General features: G+C 54.7%; 2 protein-coding genes across 5 annotated transcripts in view; both read left to right on the top strand.

Moving 5' to 3' along the window:
• Positions 1-12883, top strand: part of WDR35 (WD repeat domain 35) — a 58667-nt gene extending 45784 nt beyond the window's left edge. The window contains exons 17-27 of the mRNA XM_027855627.1: positions 1025-1105; positions 1617-1753; positions 1953-2156; positions 3826-3972; positions 4756-4888; positions 5786-5896; positions 7234-7398; positions 7697-7837; positions 9065-9221; positions 11901-12141; positions 12263-12883. Coding sequence (XP_027711428.1) covers positions 1025-1105; positions 1617-1753; positions 1953-2156; positions 3826-3972; positions 4756-4888; positions 5786-5896; positions 7234-7398; positions 7697-7837; positions 9065-9221; positions 11901-12141; positions 12263-12413 — 1668 coding nt within the window. The 3' untranslated portion in view covers positions 12414-12883. The remainder of the gene's footprint in view (positions 1-1024; positions 1106-1616; positions 1754-1952; positions 2157-3825; positions 3973-4755; positions 4889-5785; positions 5897-7233; positions 7399-7696; positions 7838-9064; positions 9222-11900; positions 12142-12262) is intronic.
• A 2610-nt stretch (positions 12884-15493) lies between these two features.
• TTC32 (tetratricopeptide repeat domain 32) lies at positions 15494-18847 on the top strand. 4 transcript variants are annotated; one of them, XM_027855634.1, is made up of 4 exons: positions 15709-15945; positions 17331-17458; positions 17922-18088; positions 18449-18539. In XM_027855634.1, exons 1-4 carry the CDS (start codon positions 15871-15873, stop codon positions 18451-18453), a joined length of 375 nt encoding a protein of 124 aa, XP_027711435.1. In that variant the 5' UTR covers positions 15709-15870; the 3' UTR covers positions 18454-18539. The 4 variants fall into 4 exon arrangements, with proteins under 4 accessions (XP_027711434.1, XP_027711435.1, XP_027711432.1 ...); XM_027855631.1 differs by having other exon boundaries at positions 15713-15945; positions 18444-18847; XM_027855632.1 differs by lacking the exon at positions 15709-15945 and adding an exon at positions 16031-16559 and having other exon boundaries at positions 18444-18847.
• The last annotated feature ends 4165 nt before the right edge of the window (positions 18848-23012 follow it).

Raw genomic sequence — 23012 nt, 5'->3', positions numbered from 1 at the left:
GGGGGGGGATGGGGGGTGGGAGATATCACTGGGTGGCCCCTGGGCCTTGGTTCACAGGGCCCAGTCATCCCACAGGAGGCCTCCTGACCTCAGGCGGCCTTGGAGTCCACGTTCCTCTCCTTCCAGGCTCAGTTAACGGTGCGCTTTCCTCTCTTTCACATCATGAGTAGTCTTAAATTCTAGCCAAACCTGCTGACCGCTCTTCTCACTTCGTGCTTGCCCGGGTTTTAGGTTTGTCGTCTCCTGCTTGTCTCTTTCCTTTGTCAGTGGTGAACCCAAAATAAAGATGGGCCGGGGACGGACATGTGGTCGGGTCACGGCTGGTGTCCTGCAGCTCCCGGAGAGTGCTGGCTGCTTCTAAGTGTTTTCTTTTCCGTTTTCTCCGAGGAGATTCATTCCTGTTCACACATCTCTGTCTTATTATCGGGTGGTCACTTTTAGGAGAAATAATGGGGTTTGGTAATATTTTCTCAAAGAATGTAGCCACTTGAATGGGTTTTAAAATTTAGGTGAGAAGCTCAGACCCAGTAGAACCCTGCCGTTCCCGTCTCTCCCGCAGCCTGTCAGAGAGGGCACAGAGCCAAGCCCAGCTCAAACATCGCCCTCTGGGGCCACTTAGCTCCAGTTCTCTCCTCATGCCTCTGGCTGACTCTCGAGGTGAACCTGTTGCCTCTTTCTTTCCGGTTACTGTTCTTTTCTCACTTGGTTTTGATCATCTGAACCTGTTTTGATGTTGTATTGGCTCTGTTGCCCCAGGGCCGTGTCATTGTGATTCTCAGCCTTAGACAGGTTTTTGGAAGCACATCTGTGGACACTGGTGGGTCGGTAACTTTCTCTTACACGTGGAGTTTTGTGTCACTCCAGCGTTGCATTTGACATCTTCGATTGGTCGACGTGTCCTCATGCAAAGTGACATCCCTTCTGTTAGAGGAGAGCCTGTGAAAAGCCTCCAGAGGAAGCTTAGACATTAGATGCGAGGAAAACCTTGTATAAATAAAAAATAAGATTGGTTTGTCTTCCAAAGGAGCCCATTCAGACTTCTGGATACATTTGTAACTTTGAAGATTTGGAAATCAAATCGGTTCTCTTGGATGAAATACTGAAGGTAATGCCTTCTTCTTGTTTTACTTCTCAACTCACTGGCTGCAGAAAAGGGTCGTGTAGAAAGCTGGAGTCCGCTCCCCGCTCAAGACGTAGCGCGTGACTCTTTGCTTTCCTCCCTTCTATTTCTGGGCACTCTTTGAGGCCCCCAGCCCCACCCAGGGTGCCTCTGTGGAAGCTCTGCTGGTGTCTGGGGTGGGAGGCTCATTGCTGCAGGGTTTGCCCTCAGGACCCTGGGGACTGTCACCTCTGCTAGCAGAAGGGTCTTTAGGGGCGCTTTGGTCCGGGGTGGCTGTTGCTGGGTGGGGGTCTAGAGGACCGGTGGCCTTGCTGCAGGGCCGAGCCCCTCCTCCTGCCCGCTTCGTGTTCGCTTTGGACAAGTCTCTGGCAGAGCAGGCCGCTCCCTGCCCTTCCCTGGGCCTCCGCAGGGGTCACCTTTCCTTGTGAGAAAGACCAGGTGCAGGCGTGTTCTAAGGAAGTGCTTGGGGATTTCTGGTGTCATTTTGTCCTTCTAGAACCCTGAGCACCCTAATAAGGATTACATCGTCAACTTTGAGATCAGATCCCTGCGAGACAGTCGAGCGCTGATCGAGAAGGTCGGCATCGAAGATGCTTCCCAGTTCATCGAGGACAATCCCCATCCCCAGCTGTGGTAAAAACTCTGCCCTCCCCTCCCCTCGGGCGTGGGAGGAGAGACCTCTGGTTCTCGAATCTGAAGCCCCATCGTGTCCCGTCTCACTCAAGCCCCCTGCAGCCTGGGGTCCGAACCAGGCTTTCCGGCTCCAGGCCCAGGCTCTGTCTCCCTCCACTGGAAGCAGATGGGTCAGGCCCCCATCTCTGTTTCTGAACAGGCGCCTGCTGGCGGAAGCCGCCCTTCAGAAGCTGGACCTGCAGACGGCCGAGCAGGCCTTTGTGCGCTGCAAGGATTACCAGGGCATCAAGTTCGTGAAGCGGCTTGGCAACCTCCAGAGCGAGTCCATGAGGCAGTGCGAGGTGGCGGCCTACTTTGGCCGGTTTGAGGAGGCGGAGAGAATGTACCTGGATAGGGATAGAAGGTGAGCTGGCGGGGGGGCTGGCCTCCGGCAGGTTTTGAGCAGAGACGCCGGTGGACTTGGCACGTTGGGGGCCGGGCCACGCGTGGCAGGCGTGCCTTTGCCTGCGCCACTCCCCGCTTTCACAGCCTTCCTAGCCTCCCCTGTAGGCCCACGCTTAAGGCCGCTGAGGCCATGTGCTAACCTGCCTTTTTAAAAAAGCTAACTTTTAAAAAGTCTGAACTCCTCATTAAATTAGAAGGTCATCTCCGTAGACAAAGCAGGACAGAGGGAAAGAGCTGTCTGTGAGATTGCCGCCCTGTGCCTCACGTGGCTTGTGGAGTAGATTTCATGGAGGTTTGTGTGGAAAGCTGTTGGGGTGTTAGTGGGCTCCGTCCTTAGAGCGATCCCACGTCATGCCCTTCGTGAGTCACGGAACTGGCGTTCACAGGCGCCTGCGAGGACGCGTCTGCGGGGTTGGCAGCTTCTTTGTGGAGGAAGCATCTGAGTGTCTTGCCTGTCTGGAGAGCCAGCGAGCCGGGATAGGGTGCTGCCAAGAGGCCAGAAGAGGGCATTCCTCCCTCGTGGGAGGGCTGCAACCAGAGGCTTGATGGCGGGTGGTCCGAGATGTCGTCCACAGAATTCCTGTTCCCGCGTTGAGCATTTATTAGGTGCTTACTGTGCGCTCTGCTCGATGCTAAGTGACCTCGCTCTGAGGCTGCCATTTTGAGCAAGCTTTGTCTCCCTCAGCAGACTATGGGAGGTCTTGGGTCTCATTTATGTCCATACATGGTAACAAAAAAAAAAAAAAGGAATTAGTGTAGAATCCAAGAGACTGCATTCAACACTTGGTTGTGTTTTTTAACTCCATTTTTGGCAGTTGGATAAGTGATTATTCTGTTCCTTGGTTCTGGCCTCTCTTCTTCTTCTTATCCATGTAGGGCAGAAAACCTCCCAAACAAGCGAGAATCCAGCCTATTTCTTGTCTTGATTGGGTGGGGGGGCAACCTGCAGCCTCGAGGCCACGTGTGGTCTTCGACCTTCTGGGTCCTCAAGGGCGGCCCTTTGATTGAGTCCAAACTTCACAGAACAGACCCCCTTCATAAAAGATTTGTTCTGTCAAACTTGGACTCCGTCAGAAGGCTGCACCCGAGGACCTAGAGGGCCACACGTGACCTCGAGGCCGCAGGGTCCCCTCCCCTGTCCTACGTTATATTTGTATAGCTCAGGTTAGAGTTGACCATTGATACATCAGATTTATGAAACTGATATCTTTATGGGTGTGAACTCTCCTTATCCTTAGTCAGTATTGTTTGAAATCCAGAAAGAGGGAAGTCTGATGCAGCCAATCAGAATGCATTTATTAAGCACCTAGTGTGTGCAGGCACTGTGCTGAGTCCTGAAGATAGAGAGAAAGGTGAAAACAGCTCCGGGTCTCGCGCTCATAATCTGGCGGGGAGACCTCAATTTGATCACCAGACACATCCGTGTCCTCTGTAGAGAGCAGATGGAAGGCACACCGAACATTATCTTTTCCAAAGTAAGATCACAGACCTTTACCACAGAGGGACGGCAGGTATCCTGCTGCGCGGGATTAGAAGGCCTGCGGTAGTGCTTCCGAGGCCCCCCCGACGACCAAGGCTTTAGAGTCTCCCCACCTGTGGTCTACTGCAGGCCTCGCTGTCGTTTGTAGGGACCTGGCCATCAGCCTTCGATTGAAATTGGGAGACTGGTTCCGAGTGCTGCAGTTACTGAAGACGGGATCTGGTGATGCTGACGACAGCCTCCTTGAACAAGCCCACAATGCCATTGGGGACTACTTTGCTGATCGCCAAAAATGGTATCTGTCTAGACCTGCCGGGGTGTGTGTGTGTGTGTGTGTGTGGGTGTGTGTGTGTGTGCGCGCGCGCACGTGTGTGTGTGTGTGTAGGTGTGTGTGTGTAGGTGTGTGTGTGTGTAGGTGTGTGTGTGTGTGGGTGTAGGTGTGTGTGTGTGTGTGTGGGTGGTGTGTGTGTGTGTGTGGGTGTAGGTGTGTGTGTGTGGGTGTGTGTGCGCGCGCGCGCGCGTTTGTGTGTGTGTGTAGGTGTGTGTGTGTGTGTGTGTGTGTCGCTGAAATGCTTCCCGCCTCAATGTCCTCATCTGTAAAATGGGGCTTTCCTTTCCCTTTGACAAACCCGTGTTGGCACATGACATAACACAAGGGAAGGAGCTGCGTGCCTCGGCTCGCTCCAGCCTCGGGACTGCAGGCGTTTACAGAAGCTCATGAGTTTTGGAAGCCTGGGCTGAGCTGGAGGTCCAGGGCGCTTCTCCCTCCCTTCGCCCTGGTCTGAGGCCCTTGATGCCTCAGAGCAACGTTTCCTTGGGGGATTCGTTTTTAACCAGGAGGAGGTTGATTTTCCTTCTAGAAATCCCCAGCCACGCCCTTTTTGAGGACTTTTGTACACGTCCGTCCTCATCTTCAGGGGCCGGTGTGGAGAGCAGAGGTGAAGAGAGGACCCTGGGCGTGGCCACGGGGGAATGAGGCGGATGACCCACTCTGACTAGCGAGGGCTCCCAGCCGGTCAGGCTAGCACGCAGGATGGCAGTGCCCAGCCGTGGTCTGTCGCACTCTTTGTCTGCACAGGTTGAATGCCGTACAGTATTACGTACAAGGTCGAAACCAGGAGCGCTTGGCCGAGTGTTACTACATGTTGGAAGACTACGAGGGTCTTGAGAACCTGGCCAACTCCCTGCCGGAAAACAGCAAGCTCCTTCCTGTGAGTGTTTTCAGATGGGGTGCGGGCACTTTGCCAGGTTGAAAAACCTTGGAGCCTCGATTCTGGCCCTGAGGAATGCCCGGGACCTCTCCTTCCGCCCCAGGGGTCAGAGCACAGGGCTTTGGGGGTCAGTCCCAGGGGGAGTGAGGGGTCTTGGCATCAGGCACCGTCAGAGCATACGCTGGGGCTTTGCCGAGCAGGCATTCCTTCGAGGGAGGGGTTGCTTGCAGCTGTCCCTCCCTGACCTCTCGGCCTCTGGGAACCTCGTCTGGGTCTGGGGATCTGGGCAGTGAGGCAGAAAGGGGCAGGGTGGTTTGGGGAGCATCACGAAGACGCGCCGGATGCTTGTCCTGGAAATGGAGAGGTCAGCCAAGCAGCGGGAGCGGCAGTCCCTTTCCTTGTGATCTAGACCTCTGTGCTTGCCACCCACGTGGCTGGAGCTGAGCGGCCAGTGTGGCCAAGCTCTCTAGAGTGTGCCTTCGAGGCTCCCCACCTCCAATCATTGAGTGAGTGAGGAGACTCAGCTCCCATGCACTGCAGAGGGGAAGAGAGGGTAGGCACCACGGGGTGGAGCTGGCAGGGTCCTGGGGACTCAAACAGGGGACCTCGCACGGAGTGCCGCACCTTTGTCCTCTGTTTCTTCTTCTGTAAAATGGGAGCTGGTGGAGGGTGGGATCACTTCCACCTCTAAATCGACGATCCCTGAGCTGTGTAGACACGTCCTCAGGAGTGAATGAGAGAAGAGCACTCCCGGTTCTGCCGAAGGACAGGGCCGCAGTCAGCGAGCTCCATCCCGGGGTGATGGAAGGCTGGCGGCTCAGCCCCTCCTGCCTTTGCTTCCTCTGGGACCTGGTCAGGTGACTCCCGGCCAGATCCCAATTTCTGCCATTGTCCCAGGAGATTGCCCAGATGTTTGTGAGGGTCGGGATGTGTGAGCAGGCCGTGGCAGCCTTCTTGAAGTGCAGCCAACCCAAAGCCGCCGTGGACACCTGCGTGCACCTGAACCAGGTGAGGCATCGAGCTGCCCACGCAGCGCCTCAGCCCTGCGGGCCGCTCGCCCTCCACGAGCAGGCGGGGCTCAGGAGGGCGGCCATCGGCCATGCGGAGGCTGTGGCAGGTTGGGAGGGAGCTAGAGAGCGGCGAAGTGTACAGAGCCAGGGGGTGTGTGTGTGTGGGGGTCCAGGGGGAGTAACCTGGGGGGAGGGAGAAGGGAACCCCCCTTTGTTAAGCACCTGCTCTGTGCCAGGCACGCCGCTTAGTAGGAGCTTGGCAGAGATGAGCTACAACCCCATGAGGTGGGCCAGGGAGGCTCCTGGGGGCCGTTCTCCCCTCTCTCCAAATAAGATCCAAGAGGTTCTCTCCCATTCCCCCGTGCTCTGTGTGTGTGTGTGTGTGTGTGTGTGTGTGTGTGTGTATGGATGGATGCATATGTGTGTATGTATGTGTATGCCTATGCATGCGTGTATGTGCATGCATGTGTATATGTATGTGTGTATGTGTATATGGGTATGCATGTGGTATGTACATGATAGGGGATGCCTGGGGCTCAGGAAGCCAGCGGTGGGCACAGGCAGCCTTGTGTTCTTTGTTTTGAGGAGCCTGTCTTTGCTCCCACAAGAGTCCTTTCTTCAACCCTGAGATGGCTTCGCACTTATTTCCCCGCTCTCCTGTCTTTACTCTTCTGGGTACATATCGTTTCTCCCATGTAGAACCAGGTCTCTGGCTCCTCACCTGGTTCCTGACATATAGAAGGCACTTGTTGAGTTGAACTGAATGTTAGTCTGGTAGCTTCGTGTCCAGAAATCATCTCATCATTTTCTCTGTTTTATTAGGAGTTTGTTTGTCTTTTTCTTCGGTCACAGCCAGGGGAAGGAACTGCGTGGACTTACCTTAGATTTCTTTTGACTCAGCCGTCCCTTTTCCCTTCCTAGTGTGTCTAACTGATGTTGTAGAAAGGTTTGAAATTGAGATAAATGAAAATGCTCAGTTAGGATAGGAGGGGCCTCTTAGCAGCCTGCAGAGTGGGAATGTACGGGGAAATACGTTTTGTGAAGAAGAAAGTGCTGCTGCCTTTGTACAAACAGTGGATGAGCTGCGCACGTTCTCATGTGAAACAGCGCCTTGGCTTGACGGTGGGAAAGCGCATTTTCGCTTTCTTGTGCTTGGTGCTGGTTGAGTGTGCCTGTAAACGCGGAGCCGTCTGCGGGACGCAGGACGCCTTTGTGGGTGTGGCGCATCGGCTCTGGGCGGGCAGTCCGTCATTTCCCCACGGCCCCGTGACCGGTGTTAGCCGGTGCTGGCGTCACAGCCGCCGTCTCGTTGTGGGTTCTCTTGTGTGTCCTCAGTGGAACAAAGCCGTCGAGCTGGCTAAAAATCACAGCATGAAGGAAATCGGCTCCTTGCTGGCTCGCTACGCGGCTCACCTGTTGGAGAAGAACAAAACTCTGGACGCCATTGAGCTCTACCGGAAAGCCAATTACTTCTTTGACGCTGCCAAGCTCATGTTCAAGGTATGGCCGCTGCCTCTCAGAGAGCGCGTGGAGGGTCACGGCGGGCTGGAGACGGGGAGGACCGGCCGGCCCGAGGGCCGCTCTCGGAGCTGGCTTCCTCGTCCACGCAGTGGAGGTCGGACGAGGGCTTGCCCGACCTGGCAGGAGGAGGACACTCCCCGGTCACCCCACGCGAGTGTTCCTCGGGCCCACTTAGTCACGGGGCGGCTGACATAACGTGGGACCTCATGTGTGGGACCTTCGGTGGGGGAGCTCCCGGGGGCCGGGGTGGGCTGCTGCCCTGATTGTCTGTTCTAAGATCGCGGATGAAGAGGCCAAGAAAAGGACCAAGCCTCTGCGAGTGAAGAAACTCTACGTGCTGTCGGCTCTGCTCATAGAGCAGTACCACGAGCAGATGAAGAACGCCCAGAGGGGAAAGGTTAAAGGGAAGAGTTCGGAGGTGAGAGCTCCTACCCTCTTCTGGGCTTCCCTCCTCCCGCCATCGATGCTGGGCTTTGGGCCGAGACTGAGTGGGTAGATCAGCTTTTATGGGGGTGGCAGTCCTTGCCTCACTGCTTTATTGGCCTTAAAAACATCATTGATGAAATGGGTATGCTTTTTAAATGGAGTTTAATTAGATTTTCTTAGAATGAGTATCTTATTTTCATGAGTGTAAACACCATATTTTAGCAAATAAATCCCTCTGAAACATGTACTTAAATTTTAAAAAATTAACACCAATTGACCATAATATGTGTTATAATGGAAAACTTTAATGGAGTGTCTGAAACGATATGTTCTCTTCCCTTGGTGCCCAGCATGTCTCTAATGTTGACCCCTTAGGTACAACCCCCCTGAGACTTTATTTTAGCAATGTCCCCTTCTCCCCCCCCAAAAAACTAAACTAAAAACAAAACTAAGTCCAAACCACAACTGCTTAGCTAAGACACATAGATGAGTAGGTGAGGAAGACAGTCCACCTTGGAAATGGGGGTAATTGGTGGTGCCACAGTTCGCTAGAGTGTTGGGCCTAGGGTCAAGAGACCTGAGTTCAGATCGACCCTCAGACACTCTTTAACTTGGCAACTCTGAGTGAGTCACTTAGCCTCTGTTTCCTCTGTGAATGGGAATAATGGTAGCAGCTACTTGAGAGGATTGTTGTGAGGATCAAATGAGACAGTAGTTGTAAAGAGCTGAGCACAGGGCCCGGCACAGAGTGGGCATTGTGTAAGTCTTTACTCCTTTCCCTTCTCCTCTACCTGAAGACAGGGTTTGGCCCCGTGAACCTAGCTTCTCTTTCATGAAACTTGGGAAACCTCAGCCGAGCCTCATCCGTGGGGCCGGAAACCTGGTTTCAGAATTGAGGCGACCTGACTCCATTGGCCCCGCTGATGTCGGGACAGTTCAGCTGGTCTGTGTCAGGGTCCTCAGAAACTGGGACCTGCAGTGGAATCACAGCAGTGTGTTTTGGTTCACCTGGCGCTGTCTGGCTGATGGACTGCTGCTAAAAATTCCATACATTCGTGTGCCTAAGAGGCTTCATTGTTATCATTAAAAAATTTGGCCTGTACTTAGGGATTTCTGATGAGCTCATTCCAGAAAAGCTCAGGCGCCCCTGGTCTCCCTGCCGCCTTTGGAAGGGTTTGGCTTAGTTCCTGGAGGCGAATGTCGGGCCTTCTGTTTGCAGGCTACCTCAGCCTTAGCCGGCCTGCTTGAGGAGGAGGTCCTATCTTCAGCTAATCGCTTCACAGACAATGCCTGGAGAGGGGCCGAAGCTTACCACTTCTTCATCCTTGCACAGAGGCAGCTGTATGAGGGTTATGTCGACACCGCTCTGAAAACAGGTCAGCAAAGTGTGCTTGGGAAGCCCTTGTGTGTGATCCTTCGAGCCCCTGTTCTCTGGACTTGGTGGCAGGGGAGGGCCAGCTAGGGACAAGAACAGAAAACAGGAGTGGACTAGTGAGGCTGGCCTCGTGTAGGCAGCCAGACAAAAAGCCCCAAAGATCGTTGATGGTCGTCTGATTGTGAAATGCGGTGCATCCATCCTCCTTGCGCTTGCTCATCTTATTCGGTGAAGTAAGTAATTTGATTGCACCATCGTATGCTGTATCTTGGAGTTTGCAGCAGAGGACTTTTTCTGCAGGTGACTTGTGAGTCCTTTCACTTGACGCTTTGTTGTCGTTTTGTGTGTTGTACGTGTGTGTGTTGTGTGTGTTGAGAATTTTTGGATAGTTTTCTGAGACTATTTCTTGCATTACGGCATTCAGGTTTTTTTTTTTTTACTTGTCATGTTCTTCTGGGAGACCTGTCATCCTTAAACTGTCTCTACACATCCTCTCTCTGAGATCAATTATGTTTTGCTTGTATGGAGATCACGTTTGCGCTGAAAACTTCCAGGCTGCCCATCACCTCTATGTATTTGCATTCCCAATCTGTTGTTTTCTCCCTTGTTCCTTTTGTGAGGTTTGCCAACAGGGATTCAGTTTTTTATTCCACCACTTACTTCTGCTGTGCTGGCCATGAACTCTGCTCTCGCAAGCCTCCTTTCCCTCCTGATTCCCGTCCCCGGGTCCTCGGCCTCATCAGGGTTTCTTGCAGCATTCCTCCATAGATGGCTGGACTCATGTACGGGGCGTGGGGCCGTCTTCCCATCTCTTAATAATATTTTTCCTGTTGGTTTGTCTCCTTGTCCTCAGTCTTTAGCGGAGTTCTCTTCCTCTTCGGGTCTTTGGTAATTTCATTCTCTCCCCACCCACAGTATTCCTTTAATGCTTATTTTCTAGCATAAGCCTCAGTAAGCTTAGCTAAGCTGACCTCGGATTCAGAATCACAGGGTTTGAGAGTTGGAAGAGATCTCCCTGGTCATCTAGTCCAACGCACCTCCGCAGGGAATCCCCAGCCCCAGTGATGCAGGCGGCCCACCCCGCCTCTGGGGCAGCTGACTTCCTGCCTCGATGGGCCTCTTCGCAGCTTCCTCCCACGGCTCCTGGTTCTGCGCTTGGGGCCGGCAGAACACGGCCGGTCTCTCTGCCGTGTGATAAGAGGTCTCACGTCCCCATGGCGTGCATGTGCGTCTGGCTGCTCTGATCACATTTGCAGGTGCCCAGGGCCCGCCTGCGCGCCACTTTGTCAGTGTCCTTTCAAAATGTGGTGCCCAGAACCCCCAGGGAGTGCCTGCGCAGGCTGGGCTGTCCCGCCCTGCCTTATCCTTGGACACTTGGCCTTTCTTTGTGGGGCGGTCTCACCCCGAGCTGACATTCTGCCGTCACGAGGCTCGTCTACCTCGTTTTGTGCATGAGCTGGATCTCTGCAGTCTACTCTCTCCTTGACTCCAGTTCGGCGGTCTCTGATTCAAGTCTGCCCCACGTCCCACCCTTTCTGGATGGCTGGGAGTCCTGAGCCCGTCATCGTCCCTCTCCCTCCACCCTCACAGGAAGTGGGTTGAAGGGAGGCTCTTTGTGACCCAGGAGGAGGAGGCTCCTCCGGCTGTGTGCACCGCAGGATGGCTTTCCCATGCCTCCTCTTCCATCCTGGGTTGGCGTGGACAGGCCAGGGGCTCTCGCCACATTCTTGGCAGACTTTTCTCTGCTCCTTGGTCCTTGGCATTTCTGCTCACAGGCCCCCTTTGTGTTTTGGCCCCTCATGAGCCCTGCAAGGTGGTGAGGTGAATGAGGGTTCAGTGAAATGACTGTTCTTGGTGCCTTTGGGTGGGCGATGAAACTGCTCCTTGATTTGCCCCTCCGAGGAGATGCCATGAACTCTCCTACTTGGCCACACCTTCCTCACGTTCCACGTCTCCTTGAGAGTTATGAATGTCCTTCCTTCCTTCTCCATTTGGTGGCTGGGGGACAAGGGCTGCATCTCTGGAATGACAGCAGTGTGGTCAGTGTGTGGAGCCCACCTCCCCCTGGCCCATTCCTGTCTTTGGAGAGGGAGATTGGGGTGGGACAGGGCTGGGTGCCATTTTGAATTCTCTTTGCTTCCTAAAGGGTCACTACCATTGGCCAAAGAATCGGTTCCCTGGTGGCTGCCCTAGCAGGGATGAGTCTATTGGCACTTTAGCAGATGCGTAGGGGGCCTCCAACTGCAAGCAAACACAGTGATATAGAATTGCATGTTAAACATGCCAAGTTTCCTTTTGCTGCAGTGAACGATTAAGGAGCACAAAGAACACTAACATACGTTTGTCCTGTGTGTGCGTGGGCATGTATACATGTCTGACTTGGTACAACTCCATCCTGCTGTATTTTTTTTTTTTTTTTTTGCTTTTTGGTGAGGCATTCGGGGTTAAGTGACTTGCCCAGGGTCAAACAGCTAGTAAGTGTCAAGTGTCTGAGGTCAGATTTGAACTCAGGTCCTCCTGACTCCAGGGCTGGCTGCCCCTACCAAAGTGCCTTTAAATGAGTAGCATGACCCCTCCCCCCAACCTCTGTTCCCCCACGGCCTTTCCCCGGGCCCCATGACAGGGCCCAGGGCCACACGTGTAAAGGCCCACCACGTAAAGACCTGCCTTGGCTTCCCAGCTCTCCACCTGCGGGACTACGAGGACATCATCCCTGCCGTGGAGATCTACTCCCTGCTGGCTCTGTGTGGCTGTGCCAGCCGGGCCTTTGGGACCTGCTCCAAAGCCTTCATCAAGCTGGAGTCCTTGGAGACCCTGAGCGCGGAGCAGAAGCAGCAGTACGAGGACCTAGCTCTGGAGATCTTCACCAAACACACCCCGAAGGACAACCGCAAGTCGGAGCTGGACAGTCTCCTGGAGGGGTGAGCGGGGCCTTTCCTCCAGAGTCCATCTCCGGAGTTCTCTCGTGACGTTCAGTGGTCCCAGGCCGGGGCCGGTTCAGTCTCAGAACGGGGGACTGACTTTTCTCTCTCCTTCCTGCAGCGGAGAAGGGAAGCTCCCGACGTGTGTGGCCACAGGAAGCCCCATCATGGAGTACCAGTTCTGGATGTGTGATGTGTGCAAGCACTGCGTCCTGGCCCAGGAGATCAGCAACTATAACTTCTGCCCCCTGTGCCACAGTTCAGTGGGGTAGCAGCTGGTGCGGGGGGGGGGGGGGGGGGGGGTGCCCAGGGGCCTCACAAGAGGAAATACATTCTCCTCCCTGGGCCCAGGGCTGTCTGTTTCGCTTTGGGATATGCCTAGGGGAAGATGCACCCAGTCTGGGTTAGGTAGAGTCAGGCGCTGAGCACAGATGCACTCTAGCTGCGTCCACACAGCTCTGGGACCAGCAGGAGGTAGGCTGGTTTTCCTGGTGTGGGTGTGGGTCTCTGTCTGATCTCTAGGCTCAGCGAGGCAAAGGTGGCCCTCAGATGGGCCGGCTGCCTTCTCCTGTGTTCTCCAGGCTTGTCCTCCTGTTGGCCAGGCGTCCTCTGGGTGAGCAGAGGCTGCCTCAGAGGGAGGATGGCGATTACCTAGTTAGGTTCCAAGATCAGAGATCGTGGATTTTTATTCGATGGTTCCTCTTTTATGGAGAAAACAAATAAACTCTATCTTGTCGCTCAAGTGACTTGTCTGTGTGTGCAGCTCTGTATTACGGTCAGCTCAGCTGCGAGTGCGACGCTTCCTGTCTGGGGCATGCTGTGAGCAGATGGGGGCATCGGGGCGTCCGGGTCTCTTCTGCACCTCTGACAGATCGAAGGGCGTCCAAGAACTGCCATGTGATGACGCCTGCATTTATCAGAAGGGAGGCTGAGAGAGGAGGGCCTCGTGCCCCAAAGGAAGGGCCACAAAGTCTAGGTGTTTGTTTGGGGGAGAGGAAAGCTTGGCTTTGTTAACACTCACCTGTATAGTCTGACTGACTGAATGAAAACGCATTCATTTACTAAGTGCTCCCTTTGGGCCAAACACCCCAGGGACTTGGTGGCCAGGGAGGGGCCCTCCAGTCCAGAAATGCCAGGGAGAGCAAGTGGGGCCACGGGAGAGGACATTGAGATGCTCCCTCCAGGAAGAATGGCCGAGTTGACTTGTTGACTGGTTCATCTTTCATGGCTCCAGACCTCCGGGGCTGGGTGGGGGTGGGGGTGGGGTGGAGGGGAAGCATGCGCTGGGCAGAGAGGAGGGAGATATTTAACTGCACTTGGGTGCTTTCAGGAATCTGTGATTTCCTCCAGATCTCAACACATTATCATGAGCCATGTATGATCTTCCACAAATCAATAAGCTTCTAGTATGGGCCAGGCACTGGAGATGCAAACAGTACGGGGAGTGGAGGTGGGTGAGGGTGCCTTATATCTTATGGTGAGGCCTCGTGGGAGCTGGGGCTGGGGCTGAGGGAGCTCTGCAGACGGCCTCCCAGAGGGGAGGAGGGAGAGAGCATTCCAGGTCTGGAAGGGGGGCAGCCTGTGTGACACGAGACCGAGGTGGATCGTGGTGCGGACAGCAAGGCGTGCGTGTGTGTGTGTGCTCGCGTGTGCATATGCATGTGCACGTGTGCGTGTGCACAAAGGGGAGTAATGTATGATACAACCAGGGAGGTCGTGAGAGGCTTCTGGGGCCAAATGGAAGAGTTTGTAGTGGTCCTAAGGGCAGTGGGGAGCACTCGAGTTTCTTGAGAAGGCAGTGACACGGTGGGTTGACTGTCACTTATTATGTGCTAGTCACTGCTAAACTTGGGGACACAAAGAAAGGCAAAAACCCGGCCCCTGCCCTCGAGGAGGTCACATTCTGACGGGAAATGATGTGTCAATAACCGCGGAATAAATGGGCAGTACTCTCAGGGGGAAGGCCCTGGGCACCTGGGGGAGGGCACAGGAGGGGAAAGGGCTTCAGCAGAAGGGGGGTTTCGGCCGGGTGTTAAAGGAAGGCAGAAGGCAGCAGGAGGGAGCGCGTTCCAAGCAGCCGTGAGGGGCCCGGATTGCCTAGGAGACAGTGGAGGCAAGGACTGATCAGCACACCGAAGGCCCCTCTGCTGCTTTTAGCATCGCTGGGGATACTGATACTACTATTCATGGCATTAACTGACATCTGTACGCCTCTTACAAGGTTTATGAAACTGTAGGCTTTAACTGGCTGGATAATTGGAACAACTTTGTGAGATCGGCACGCCATGCTCTATTTCCCCATTGCAGAGATGGGCAAACTGAGTTCAGGAACTTGCTAATGGTCCCATCCAGGAAGTGTGAAAGCCCAGATTCAGAAGTGCTTAATATTAGAGTATAAGGAAGGCAACCTTGGTGGGGGTGGGGGGGCACCTTGGGCCCAGTCTCGAAAGACTACGAGGTGGAGGTGAAAAGGGAGGGCACTCCAGGCACAAGGCACAGCCGAGGCAAAAGCATGGAGGCTGGAGATGGGGCGCTGTGGGCGAGGCCGTGGCGGGGCCGCCGGAGGGTGCGCGGGGGCCACGGCTGGCTGCTTTCCTCCGTCCCCGCCCATCGGAGCGGCTCGGGGAGGGCGCCCCCTGCGGGCGGGCGGGGGATGGCAGGCTCCTCCTGCTCCTGTCCGGGGGCTCCTGGGAGCCTCGCAGAAATGGCGCCGGGGGGGTGGGGGCCCCAGTCTCCTCCGCGATGGCCCCTACCATCCCTATCCTAGGGCACCCACAGAGAGGGCGGGGGAGGGGAACGGGCCTCCGCGGGCGGGACGTCGCCCCCTGCCGGCCGCTCGGCCACACGCTCCAGTCTTCCCTCAGATGAAATCGCAGCCCCCCCTCCCCTCCAACGCCGAATGCGAGGTCACGGGGAGGGCGGGGAGGGGCGGGACCCTGAGGAAGGTCCTCGCCGGGCGTGGCACGTGGGCCTCTGTCACTCACACTGGGCTTTGTCTCCCCTCACGTGACCCTCCCATCCCCGCTAACCAGAGGCCTAGGCCTCTTCGCCACGACCCCGGCAGAGCCAGGCGCCGATTGGACGCGCCCCCATCGGGAGGCCGCCTATCCCTTAGCTCAAAACGGTCGGACGAGACTTAGGGACAAATGACCAATCGAGAGCCGAGGCAGCGCTAGGGCCCGCCTTCCACGACGGCCTCCATACCCAGAGGCCCACGCGCAGGGATGCCTACGGTGGCCGGGAAGATGGCCCGCCAAATATCGCGAGAAGCACGCAGCTCCTCCCACCGGACGCTCCCCAGCCCTGGCCCCGCCCCCGGCCCCGCCCCCAGGGGAGGAAAAGCTTGGCCGCCATGGACGGACGGCCGCCCCGCGGCGGCGACGGGCCCCTGGCCGAGGCCCACGCGCACTTCCGGAAGGGCGAACACGACGAAGCCGAGGCGCTCTATTCGGCCTACATTCGCCAGTGCGTCTGCGCAGACGGGGGAGCACGTGCTGCCCCGTGAGTCTCGCGAGAGCTGGGCGCGCTGGGGGGGAGGGGCGGTGTCAGCGTCGTGGTGTCGTCATCGCGGGTTCGCGGGAGGGGTGGGGAAACTGAGGCCCGGCCGACCATCCCCTTCACCCCCAGTGAGACCCTGGCGGCGCGCTTGGCGTCCCTGGGCCTCGGTTTCCCTGCCTCGGAAGGGCTGCCCCGTACGGGGGGGGAAACTGAGGCAGGCTTGGTCTCGGTATGAGGTCAGCGAGCTGCTTCCGTTTGACACGTAGGGAAACTGAGGCAAGAGGCACGTGCCCGCGGGGGATTAAGGTCGGGTCCTGGGCCTGGAACCGCCAGCCAACCCCTCGGTTTACGGGGAAACTGAGGCGGGGAGAAGGCGGGAGGGGGGGGGGGGGGAAACTGAGGCTCTGGAGCCAGAGGGCCCCGGGCTTACCTCTGGCCTCCTGCCGCCTGCCTGCCTCAGTTTCCTCGCCTGTAGAATGGGGACAGTCAGACCCCCACCCCGACCCCCGGGGTTGTCTGAGGGGCTGCGGGTCTTTCCTGGGGTTCAGGGGCCCCAACTTTGGGGGGGTCGTCTGCCAAAATAAGAAGATTGCGGGGACCCGTCCACGTGCTCCTGGCCTCCCCCAAAGGGCCCCCCCCTTTCTAGCCCAGAGGCGGTGAAGGCGGGGCCGGGGCGCTGAGTGAGGTCTGGCCTCTGAGGCCGTCCGCCCCTCCCCCAGCCACAGGGGAGGGGGGCTTCTTCCTCCTGCCTCCCTGTTACCTGCCCCTCCTCCCTCCCGCCTCTCAGCGTCCCAGACCCCTCCCCCCAGGCACCAGGGCCTTCCGTCGCCTTTCAGCATCTTTTCATGCAGTTCTTTGCAGGTTTCTCTGACCCCGTGACATTCGTCATTCTGTATGGGAAGCTTCGTTTAAAGCCATGGGTACATTGGGGCGGGAGGGGGAGGGGAAAGGTTGGAGGTGCCACTGTGCAAATTCCCGGGCCTGCAGTCAGCAAGACCCGAGTTCAAACCCTGCCTGAGAAATGTTCTAGCTCTGTGAGTTTGGGCAAGCCACTCCTACTTTCCAGAATGAAAACATCTAAACGTTGTAATATTTATTTAATTAGGTAATACAGGAATCTAATTTATATCATGAAATATATCATGTGATTATTATGTACATATATAATTAAATACCATGTAAAGCATACCCCGGGGCAGCTAGGTGCTGCTACAGCCGATGGAGCACAGGGCCTGCAGTCAGGAAGACTCATCTTCCGGAGTTCCAATCTGGCCTCCGGCCCTTCCTAGCTGGGGGGGGAGAGACAGAGAGACAGAGAGACCCTGCTTGCCTCAGTTTCCTCATCTGTAAAATGAACTGCAGAAGGGAATGGCAGACCACCCCAGTGTCTCTGCCAAGAAAACCCCAGTTGGGTCAGGGACAGCCGGACTTGAGTGAACAACACAAAGGGTGACCCGGGATTGCTCAGAAATTCTCTAATGGGGGGCAGTGAGGTGGTGCGGTAGATAGAGCACCAGCCTGGAGTCAGGAGGACCCGAGTTCAGATCCGGCCTCTGACCAAACACTTGACACGTACTAGCTGTGTGACCCTGGGCAGGTCACTTAACACCAATTCCCCCCCCCCCCCCAAAAAAAAGAAATTCTCTGATGAATCCAGGGTTGACCGGCCTGCGTATTTTAATTCAATTCAGCAAGGCCTTATTAAGGTCGAGCATGTGCAGGGATGCAGGGATCAATGTGTATCAGGGATACAGACACGTGCACACAGGTCCTCCTCCAGCAGCTTCCGTGCTATGGGGAAGCCAGGGTTTGTGAGAAGGTAAGTCAGGGTGGCCCGCCTGGAGGGGGGGGAGGGGGCGTCCTGGAGGGGTCACCCGAGCTGGGCTGCTCCCAGAGGCAGGGCTGAGGGGGCAGGCTTTTCTTTCCTGAAACCTTGACTTCCCCTTCTAGTCAGGATGGATGGCTGGAGTTATTGGGAAGGTCACCTTTTAAACAGGCTAGTTTGGGCCTTTTTCTCTTGGAGTTAACCTGGCCCCTGCGTCCGTCAGGATTGTGGCCGGGGTATCTGCTCCTGCCCACGTCCGTGCCCTCTGGCCCCCGTTCGTGGTGTGTGCAGAGGCAGCCGCGGCAGTCCCGACGTCCGTCTTTCCGCTCGAGCTTTCCTCGTGGCACGGACGGTCCGCGCTGTCCAGTCTGCTAATTTATACCAGAAGAGGTGTGGACGAGGGATGAGCAGTGGAGAGACGGCATTGCCAAGCTCAGTGTTCCATTTTGCTTTTAAGTCCCGGCTCCCCAGAAGATCTGGCCACCGCCTACAACAACCGGGGTCAGATCAAGTATCTTCGGGTGGACTTTCACGAAGCCGTGGACGATTACAGCGCCGCCATCCAGACCCTGCCCCACTTTGAGGTCCCCTATTACAACCGAGGCCTGATCTTCTACAGGATGGGTGAGGACGCCGCTCGTTCACTGCACGTGCTGACCATGCGCTGTCTTTTGGGACCCTGTAAAGAGGGCGGTGGTAGAGCTGAGGGCGGAGGCAGGGCAGAGGGCAGTGTGCCCGGAGAGGAGCTGGGAGAAGGTCCTGGGCATGACCAGCGTCCCAGGAGGGGAGGGGAGAGGAGGGGAGGAGTGTTCCCCAGCCCCTGCGGACACTTGTTGCCAGAGAACCCTGTTTCTAGACAGAAATCCCTAAGGACCCCTGGGGTGATAGGAAGGGGAGGGCTGCGGACCTCGGGGACAGTAGCAGGTTGTACAGAGATTTAAAAGGCTCCCTGGCTTTCTCTGGTCGGCTTGTGCTGCAGGGCAGTTTGACGAAGCTTTCGAAGATTTCAAGAAAACGCTGGACTTGAATCCTGGCTTTCAAGATGCTGTGCTGAGCTTAAAACAGACTATTTTAGATAAAGAAGAAAAACAGAAAAGAAATTATTAAAAATTCTACCATAAGTAAAACATTTTGCACCTGACAACCTGGATTTTGTTTGTTATTGACTAGAGCAGAAGAATGCTTGGAGCTGTTTTCATTCCCATTTAAGAAAAAGAGACTTTTGATAAGCAGGTGGGAGCCAGGATGGGCCATGGCCTGGGCCTGTGGGTGGTTTTGTGACCAAACACGAGTGATCATTTTCGCTGCTTGTGTTGAATGATGATTTTTAAATGTTCAAATATTTGAATTGGTAAAAATATGTATTATTGTAGTTGAGATTTACAGATGTGTGCAGTTTTTCTTTAATAATCTTATTTTAGTAGCTCTATGATAAAACAAAAATTATTGGAGTGAAAAAAAAAAAGAATTACACTTCTCAAGGAGATATAATGTGAAATCGGACATTCCTTACACGGCTGTTGTCAGAAGGTACTTTGCACACCCTAACAGCCTGCAGAGACGATGGCACAGCCGTCCTACCCCAGAAAATGTCTGGATGTGCTGAGATTAGGACTTACTTTCTGCAAACATTGCGCAAAAAGTCCTGTCAGAGGACAGTTCGATTTTTCTGGTGAGAAATATTGATGACATATTAATAGACAGTAAACCTAAAAATACAGTCCCCTGTTGGTCTGACTCAATTCTGTAGGGAATTCGTAGCCTTGTGCTTTCCTGAAAACAGGCGTGATGAGAACTGTCCAACTGTGTTGGACATTTAAGGAAAATGGACCAAAGTGGGATCCATGAATATGTGTGTGTTATTTTAATACTTTGATGCTTATTTTAATAGCTAGGTCTCCTTTGTAATCCTCTGTTTTATCTCATGAATTTAAAAACTCGACCCCAGGCCTTCACCAGATCGCCAGAGGGCTCCATCCCAACCGGGTGTTTTGGGGTCTTTGATGCTTTTCCACTCCCCCCCCTCAACAATCTAGGTTGGGGATCTAGGTACCTTCCCAGCGGGGGAGGCCTTTGAGTCACACCAGACTCCGTTGTGTGAGAGCTGTGAGCCTTCAGAAGAGCTGGGGCTGCTGGAGAAAGAGGAGGGGTGACCGAGAAGTCTTTGCTGGCCAGAGAGCGTTGGTCAGACAAATGGTTTTCTGTATGTGTTCCCGGTCTGAGAGGGAAAAGAGCGGCCAGCCCAGCAGACACAGGGACCGTCCACCTTCATATGGGAGACTAATGTGATGGAGGCAGCGACCACATGAGGAGGACAGGGCAGCGTCCTCCACTGAGGTTCATGGCTGAGGCCTGGCAGAGTTGGCAGGTGCAGTCGATGAAGAGGAAATTAGCTTTGATGGCCTATGGAGCTGCATCTGGGTGGGTGCATTTTTAGAATTATTCGTTTTTCCAGGATCATGTCTTTCCAGGCTTTATGTTGGGGAAGACGTTTTTTAAGTTGCATTAGGAGTTTAGGGAAAAAAAAAAACCACTTGACAAACTTTTTATTTTTCCAGATATCATTCATTTAAGCTCTTAGACCTTGGGCAAGCTCAAAGTCGGCTCCAGGGTAAAACTGACTTAGATGGCCTGGTCCTGGCTCCATCTTTACTCTAGGCAGAGATCAGATGTCACAGCGGTTTTAAAAACAAAGCGTTGGGTTGGGGGTTGTTTCTGCCCAAAGGTTTTCCCTTTACCATTGGCCAGAAAGAAGTGCTTGAAGCCTTGTTTTAAAGAAGGAACGCTTCTCATTAGAGCGCTAGCGCTTATCCGACACATGAAAGGGTGTACAGCTTTCTCTCATTTCTTTCAAACCTTTCAACCTCACAAATTCAAGTTCTGTTGCTCATGGGTTGATTTTTAACATTCTATGCCCAGAATTCTTTTAATTACAATGGAAACAAATACGAGTTAGGTTAAGTAGCTTCTGTTTGAACTCTAGAAAAAGTTTAAAAAAAAGCAAAAGATCTTTATAGAGTGAGAAGCATAAATATGTCTGCCTGGATAAATTTCTGTTTCACCGGGACTGAGCACCCGTGGGCCAAGCCACAGGACATTGCCCCTCGCCCAGACCCCTAGGCCATCGCCCTGTTCTGTTCTAGACCAGGCCTTGATCTCATGGAGCTGACAGTCAGGATGTGTTGGGATGGGACCCTCTGCAGTAACTAAGACACAATAGGAGGTGTGTAATAAGGGAGGTGCAGACGTCAGGCGGTCGGAGCCTGTTTGTGGGTCAATAAACATGACGAACCAGCTGGGTAGAATCTGGAATGGGGCTCGCTGCCCTGGCAGGGGCCGCCTGCCTTGTCCCTCGTGCCCAGCCCAGTGCCTGCGCATGGCCGATGCTTATCAAGTACCTGTGGGGTTTGGGGGTGACCACAGAACCAACCCTGCGTCAGCTGATCATCTCAGGATGAAAGATCTCGTCGTTTCACTCCAAGACAGCCGTGTGCTCATCCTCCTAGGACGGCCTTTGGACCCGTTTCCTTCCTGCCCGGCCACACCCAGGGATGAGAGGTGGTTTGGGACAGGTTAGCCGTGAAGAGCAGCATTTGCTGAGAGCTAATCTTGGGGCTTAGGACAGTGGGCCCCCAAAAGAGACAGGCCTGAATTTGTGCTCAGCCCTTCCTCTCTGCAGGAGAAACTCTGTCAAAGGCTTTGCTGAAATCCCCCAGCCTGTCTCTTGTGTGATCCCAGATGTAGGGCAGGAAGGGACCTCCCCACAATTTATGGATAAGGGAACTGAGGCCCAGAAGTGTTAAGCAACTTGGTAAGGGTCTGAGGCGGGATGAAAGGGACCTCAGTGGTTATCTCGTCTGCCGTTTTGCAGATGAAGAAACTGAGGCAGATAGAGGTGAAATGGTTCTCCGCTTGCTTGGGACAAAGCACAGCTCCACGCCGCCTAGGGGCCAGGAGTCACACAGCCAGTATGGGTCAAAGGCAGGACTCTGAGGTCAGCCCTTTGTCCACTCTCTCCCTCGGGAACAGGCATGGCACCAGCTGATGTTTATGTATGGGGTCTCCCAAAAATCTTAGTGCAGATTGAAAGTTCAGTAGCTTCAAATTTGCAAAACGTACTTGATCTCATTTCATAAAATCTCGAGCCAGAACCCTTTATAATGTCACCAGAGAGGTCATCTGCTCAAAGACCTCTGTGGGAGGGCGCCCACCCTCTCCTGAGGCAGTCCCTTCCACCTGGGGCAGCTGGAAGTGCTAGGCAAGTGTTCCAGCACTCAATTTAGCATTGCCTTTTTGCCAGCCCCCCTCCCCCTCCCCAGGCTCCCTCCTTCCCAAGGTCTGCAGACCCCCTCAGGCTTCTCCACGCTGATTGTCACCCCTTCCTTTAATTGTGCCTCCTAGGTGGGGTCTAGGCCTTTCCCTGCCCTCTTCCACGTGGTCTCCAGTCATCCATGTGTGCCCTAAAGTGAGCACTATCTTCTGGATTTGGTCCGGTCAAGGCTGAGGCTAGGCCTGAAGGCCTCCCCATCACTGCCTGCCCTGCGTCCACTTTGGGGGCTGCCTTAATCATGATGCTCACTTGTATGGACCTTGTGGTCCCTTAACACACCAGGGTTTGTGTTGGAGCAGCTGTGGATAACATTCCTCCCCATACGGGCTTGTGAAATGGGTTCATTGTCCCCAAGGGTGAGGCTGTCTGCATCTCATTTTCATTTATTAGAATCCACCCAATGCCTGGAGCTAGGACTTTATAACCCCTCCTCCACCCTCATTTACCCCATTTTCACAGAGGTTACATGATGTGCCCATGGTCATGTAGCTAGTAAGGGTCATAACCAATTTTGATCCCGGAGAATGGAAAATGAAACACATTTCACCAAAAGTCAGGGGACTGGTCAGTCATTCAGCTAGCCTTTGCTGTCCACTTCCTATGTTCTAGGCTGGGTGGGGGGAGGGGGCAGATAAGCACTGAGGACAAAGACAGGGGGAGGGACGGTGCACAGTGTCAGGTGAAGTCACTGTATGCAAGCCTGGTTTTCTTTGTGACAAGAGAGGACTTAGTGTGGGGACTGGAATATCCAGAAATGTCTAACATTGAAACAGAAGCATCCACAAATCTTCGTGGTGCCCTGCCACTGGTCCTTCATGCCCTCCATAAACATCCTTGTCTCCTGGTAGCCCTTTGGCTCAGTCACCACGTACCGCAAACCTGCCTGTGGGGCTTTGAGGAAGTCCTTCAGGAGAGAGGCGTAAGCCCGTTTCAGCTTGGTTGAGTCCCTGATCTCCTCCACGTCTGGTGCAGACGGCAGTCCATCCCTGCCTTCTGGTCCTGTTCCCTGTTCCATTCTCGACGTCCTGCATCGCTGACTTTCTCCTTCCTTCTCTGGCCGTGGGAGTAACCCGGTGCATCCCGTGGTCTGTCTGCTGTTACCCGCCCTCCCACCCATGACCAGCCCACCTCCTTTTCTTGTGGCTGTATTCCGGATGAGGAGGCTTATGCCTTCCATTTCACGTGGTCCCTGATGCCTCAACATGGCCTGCGGGTCAC

The sequence above is a fragment of the Vombatus ursinus genome, unplaced genomic scaffold, assembly GCF_900497805.2.
Source record: "Vombatus ursinus unplaced genomic scaffold, bare-nosed wombat genome assembly UNPS02010980.1, whole genome shotgun sequence".
Classification (NCBI taxonomy): Eukaryota; Metazoa; Chordata; class Mammalia; order Diprotodontia; family Vombatidae; genus Vombatus; species Vombatus ursinus.
Note: the sequence above shows the minus strand (reverse complement) of the source record. Positions and strands in the feature narration are given on the sequence as shown.